The sequence below is a fragment of the Cucumis melo genome, chromosome 8, assembly GCF_025177605.1.
Source record: "Cucumis melo cultivar AY chromosome 8, USDA_Cmelo_AY_1.0, whole genome shotgun sequence".
NCBI classification, from domain to species: domain Eukaryota; kingdom Viridiplantae; phylum Streptophyta; class Magnoliopsida; order Cucurbitales; family Cucurbitaceae; genus Cucumis; species Cucumis melo.
In genome coordinates, this window is record NC_066864.1 from 3,784,694 (window position 1) to 3,790,639 (window position 5,946).

General features: G+C 31.4%; 1 protein-coding gene across 2 annotated transcripts; it reads right to left on the reverse strand.

Moving 5' to 3' along the window:
• Positions 1 to 447: 447 nt before the first annotated feature.
• LOC103484796 (probable WRKY transcription factor 15) lies at positions 448 to 5,349 on the reverse strand. 2 transcript variants are annotated; one of them, XM_008442090.3, is made up of 4 exons: positions 4,538 to 5,349; positions 4,310 to 4,435; positions 4,012 to 4,218; positions 448 to 635 (listed from the first exon to the last, which is right to left on the reverse strand). In XM_008442090.3, exons 1-3 carry the CDS (start codon positions 5,137 to 5,139, stop codon positions 4,059 to 4,061), a joined length of 888 nt encoding a protein of 295 aa, XP_008440312.1. In that variant the 5' UTR covers positions 5,140 to 5,349; the 3' UTR covers positions 448 to 635; positions 4,012 to 4,058. The 2 variants fall into 2 exon arrangements, with proteins under 2 accessions (XP_008440312.1, XP_008440313.1); XM_008442091.3 differs by having other exon boundaries at positions 448 to 719.
• Between the last annotated feature and the right edge of the window lie 597 nt (positions 5,350 to 5,946).

Consider the following 5,946-nt stretch of genomic DNA (forward strand, 5'->3'; position numbering starts at 1 on the left):
ACTAATAATAATAACAACAACAATAATAAATGTGCACCTATACTAATCTCCTTCTTCATGTATAGTTGCAGTAGTTGTAGTACCATTTATAGTCATTATTTTACCATTTACACTTTTTTTAGAAATAGTTTTATTTTAAAAAAGTGTAATCTACAATATATATATACCCTTTCTAATCAATATTTTTTCTATTTAATTCATATTTTATTAAAAAAGAGCAACAAGTAATTAAATAATAAAGAGATCCGTTACAGGTATAATCTACAATATATACATCTGCCATTTCCTGTTAATCCTTTGAATTTATAAATTAGACTAATTTGGATATGAAAATTATTTTATAAATTAATATTCAAACTTGGGTGTCATATTTATTTATTTTTTATATTAATTATTACATATATGATCAATTGTGAGACCAATTCATAATTTATGGTTAAAAACTACTTTTGTCTCCCAATTTTGATGTAAATAATAATTTAGTCTTTTAATTTAAGTTTACAACAATTTCTTTTATTACTCTTGAATTTTTAACAACTTACTGCTTTAAAGGAACGGCGCGGGCGACAAAGCGAGGCTGACGGCGAGCTGGTGTTGGCCGCGGCTGAAGACGATTGAAGATGGAGACAAGGGGCCTGCTCGTCAAGATGAAGAAGAGAAGAAAATAACTTTTCTTTTTCTTTTTTCTGGAAAAACACACTTCCATTCCTATTTGATCACTGTTTAAAAGACTAATAATAATCATAAATATTTTTAAATATAGTAAAATAAACTAAGATTTTTATTAAATATAAAAATGGGTAAACTTCTATAGCTATCTATCATTAATAGAATATAAAGAAGAAAATATCATATTATTATTATTTTCTTTTTAAAAAATTCAGAGTCAAACAACCCAAATTAACTCAAATAATTTCAATTAGTTACATACTAATTACATGAAATTAGGAGTCGTTACAATTTTACAATTCTTAATTGTTAACTTAGCACTTAAGGGCACCTACTATTTAAAAGAAATAGTTTAGATTTTTGATTCTGTATTAATCCATAACCTACTCACATATACATTGGGTGAGAATTAACAACCAAATTCTAAAAACATTTGAAAATATATTCATATTCTTTATTGCTCCAGACAAAATTTAATGAACATTCACTATCCTTACTGTGAAAAAGTAAATTAGAAGCAACTTTATCAAAATTTAACCCTAATAGAGAATTATATTAAATTTTTAACTTCAAATTTCAATTTTTTTTTTTTTTTTTTTTTTTTTGTTGCGGTTGATCTTAAAATGGAAACAAATGATATTATAAATATCCTCAAATTTAATCCTTGATAAAATAATAAAAGTTTGAAAAACTAGCACCACTCAATAAATAAAAACAACAAGTTTTCGTGGTAAATTGTTTGTATGCCAGAAACAATAGTCAAAAAGTTCTACAATGGTTAATCGGATGTCAAAATTCGTCTATTGATTTAAAACCAACCCACTAATTTGAGATCAAACTATTCGTTCATAAAAAAAAAAAACTTCAAAATCATCTAATAGGAAAAAGTTTGGTTGATATAATTGAGGTGAAGACGAAAATGTAAAAGACCTAGAGAGAGAGAGACAGAATCATTTGACTTCGTATATAAATAATTGATTGTAATGAAAAACTTTGAATCCTTAAAAGAAAAGGATAAGATTGTGGTACAGAAATAGAATTATATGTTGGGGTAATCGAGTCCGCACATTATCATTTACATTCAAATCATACTAACTTTTCACCCAATTCCTCATCATGCATATCAAATTATCTTTGTTTGAAACATAAGACAAATTAATATATATCAAAATCATATAATCAGTTTTTATTAAAATACCCCTCTACCCTTCATATACGAGTTTTCTTTTTTCACAATTACAAATCCTAACTTTTAATTAAACTAGAAGTTCATGAGTGTGATTATAAATAACATGCAATAGCTCTGTGCAATCTTCCCTCCATCCCTCTATATCTTCAATCATAAGACCTTACAGAAAGGAAAATTAAGACACGGGCACATAAATGAAGTCATTGGAACAAGTACATCCTTCTTTTGTAGGTGTCTCCAATATCCATAACGTATTATTTCTCTAGAGGGGGGGGGGGGGGGGTGAGAAATTATAAGAAGCAAATTAAATTAAGGACTTTGGTATAAAAATTAAATGTGTTTTGATTTGAAATGAAGGTAGAGAAGGTTGATTTTACGAGTTTTTTCCAATAATGGGAGTGTGGACGGAAATTCTTGTTTGTTTATTTATTTGTTTTAATTTTCATAGATAAGAAAAAAGAAAATGGGACCAAAATTAAGAGAAAAGTTGACGTTGAGACAAAGGCAAGGGAAAGGGTGAAAAGAAGGAAGGCCATCTTATAGGAAGGCCCCACAAAGGTTAATAATAATAATAATAATCGTTATCAATTCCCTCACCCAACCATTTTGACTTACGTCTCCCCATTTCCACACCAACCATGTTTTTTCTACCCCCAAACTCTAATTCCTACTCCTACTCCTACTCCTCATCTTCATCCTCCTCCTCCCTATTCCATTTCTAATTCTCCATCTCTATGTTTATAACTTTTACTTTTTGTTCTTCTTAACTAACTTCTACATATTTTTCTTACCTACTTCACCTTTTTACCTCTTCTTCTTCTTTCTTTCTTCATATGCTGGAGATGTTTAAATAGTAATTTGATTATTTACAGTTTTGATCACGATTCATCGACTCCGACCATGTTGTTAGATCGAATAAATAATACCATTCACTAATATACATTTCTTTAAAGCTTTAATTATATCTCAACTTAAATTTTAATTACAAAAATTAAATTTCTTGAGGTGTTTTTGGATTTTGACATGATTAGAAATATATATACTTTTTAACGCCTCATTTGTAAAGATAATCTTAGAAGAATTTTAACGTTTCAAAGTATTTTCCAAACAATTTTAAGAGTCTAGACTAAAAATAGTACTCACATCCAAAATCATCTTAAACAATTAATACATCTTGAAATTTTAAATCCAGAATATAAAATGGATCAAGTGAAATTTATATGGTTAAGTTATTCTTAGTTACCAATTTATATATCCTTATTATATTAAAGATTAGTCATAAATAATTAAAAAGATATACACGGAGAGAACGTAGACTCTAACTTAATTTTTTTAGTAAAAAACAATATAATTAAAATAATTTTTATAACTGTTTTAGTATACAATAATATTGATTGACATTGATATATTATTGTTATGTTCATGTGATATAATGACAGAACCAACAAAATTTAATTTAAGTATTGTTTAGGTGAGAGTTAAAGTGGGTCCCATGTTTAGCCACTCTATTGTTGTTTTAGTCAACCTTTCGATTTGAAGAACGACATTATGGTCCACTTGTTTCAAATTCTTTGACCCATTCCCTTTTACTTTTTTTTTTCTTTTTCTTTTTCTTTTTCTTTCCCCTCTCTCTTCTTAATTAATTTATTGCCTGCAACTATAGATCGTAGTTTAGTTACATCTCATATGCTTATTTTTTCAAATTCATATCAAATTTTGTTTAGTTAGTCAACAAAACAATCTATTGGATATCCATACAAGGTAATGAACTACATATCACGCTACATTAAACCCTTTTTGTTAAGAGATGGATAGATTAAAAAAAACGGGTAAAGCAAGAAATTGGCATGAAAATTAAGTAATTAGAAGTGCTTAAGAAATTAAATGAAATGGAAAAAAAAATTGCTTTTTTTTTTTTTTCTTTTTTCTGAGAAAGCATCCTACTCCAACTAATACCAAATCCACAATCTTTACTTTCCTTTTTTTTTTTTTTTTTCTCATTTTTAAATTTTAACAATAATAGACAAATTCACATTGTTCAAGGAAAGAGAGAGATATAGGGAGAAAAGGAAGAGAACCATTAATATATATATATATATATATATATATATATATATGTTATATGATGATAAATAACGTGGAGAAAAACTGACCCTCGGATCTGATTGGAGATTAAGATGAAATAAACGATGAAGATGTTCTACGAGGACTCGAGGATGAGACTAGAGGTTTCGGGCAGAGAGAGGGTGTGATTGTGTTCTCCTTCGTAAGTCACTACTAGCATCGCCGGATCGTCTACGGCCCGTTCTACGTGTTTCCGGGCTGGACAACCTCTTACACTGCTACACTTGTAATAACCCCTGTTTTATTTCACATTTAAAATCCCAAGTTTGAATAAAGTCAACAAAACGGTAATTAAAAAACAAAAATACAAAAAAAAAAAAAAGTTACCTGGGATGTGGAGAGCCTTTAATGGGCTTTTGACCATACTTCCTCCATGAATAATCGTCCGGTGGGATGTCCGCCATTTTCAAGCTTATTGCTGGAACTCTCACCACTCTCTTCACCCTCAATTTTCTGCCGCCATAAACAAAGTTCCCAATTGTTAATTATAATTCACGTTATTCTTTTACCTTCCTTAATTAAATTGAAGATAGTAAAAATTAATTAAACAGAGACCTCTTTTTGGAACAGTGACATCGAGCAGAGGAAGAAGCAGCGGCGCACTTGCCGGATCCCAAGTTGTCGGAGCTGCACTTCCTCTTAAGGGAAGAACTAGAAAGAGGGGGCTTCCCAGCAGAGGAGACCTGGGAGAGGTTGGAAATGAGAAAAGGCGAGGAAGAGGAAGAAGGATGCTTGGTATCGGCGTCGCCGGTCAAAGAAGAAATGAAGGAATTGTGAGCGGAGAAATTAAGAGATTCATCGTTGCTGTTGTTGCTGTTAAGATGGGGATGGGGATGAGGTGGGATCTGTTGGATGGGAGTAACGTAATGAGGTTGTTGAGGCAGAGGAGCTCTGCGGAAGCGAGCGTGGCCGAGGCGGCTACGGCCGAGGAGGGAAATGACTTTTTTGAACTTGGAGACGGCAGCGTCGGCGGCGGCGCGGCAGTCGGAAGGGAAATCGATTGGGGACTGAGAGGAGGAAGGTAAGGAATGGGGATTGGGAATGGAGAGTAAACGGATGAGTTTGTGGACGCTTTCGAGGCCGGAAGTGGCTTCTTGGACGGCGTTGGGTTCCATATTGGGGAGTGGGGAAAGGTGGGAGATGAGGTCCACGGCCATGTCTACATACCCATGAATATCAAAACACACAAAAACAACTTTGGGTGTAAGAACAAGAAAAAGAAAAAGTAAAGGAAAAATAGGAGAGAGGAACGAACGTTGAAGGATTTGGGGATAGATAAAGAGGAGGAGAGTGGGACAGGTAGAGAGAAAAAGAGAGATTTGTAGAGTGTGGTCAAAATGGATTCTGAATTTCGGCCATTAAAGTCTCTAAATACACCCGCTCGCTTTCTCCACTCTCTCTTTTGATTTTTGTTGTTGTTGTAGTTCTCTTCTATTACACTTTTGCATCTATTTTTCATTTTATTTGGTGTTTATTATTCTTCGGTAGCCAGCTAAGCTAAGTAAAGAGTGGATGTGGATCTAAATTAAAAGGGACAAGTTTGTCAATTTGCTCCATTACTTACCCCCATTTTCCCATTTGACATCCCATCGTCGGCTGTGTTAAGTGTTGACTAATTGCAATCCACGCCCGCCACAGTTTTCATTTTATACTATATTTATTATTTACTAAAGTTTTTACTACTTCACATCTATCAATTTTTTTTATTATTTGATATCTTTTACTCCTTTCTTATCAAATTAAAATAGTTTAGACTTTACACATAAACTTCAATTACTCTAGTCTAACTATAATTAATTGTTATCTCACATATTTCATAAAATTCTTGATTAATTGTTATTTATGTTCTTTATAATTATGTTTTTTATTTGCTACAATAATTTTAAAAAATATTGTTTTAAACGACAAAATTGATTGAACGGCAAATTTTGGAAAATATTATAATTGAAAAAATATATTTTTTT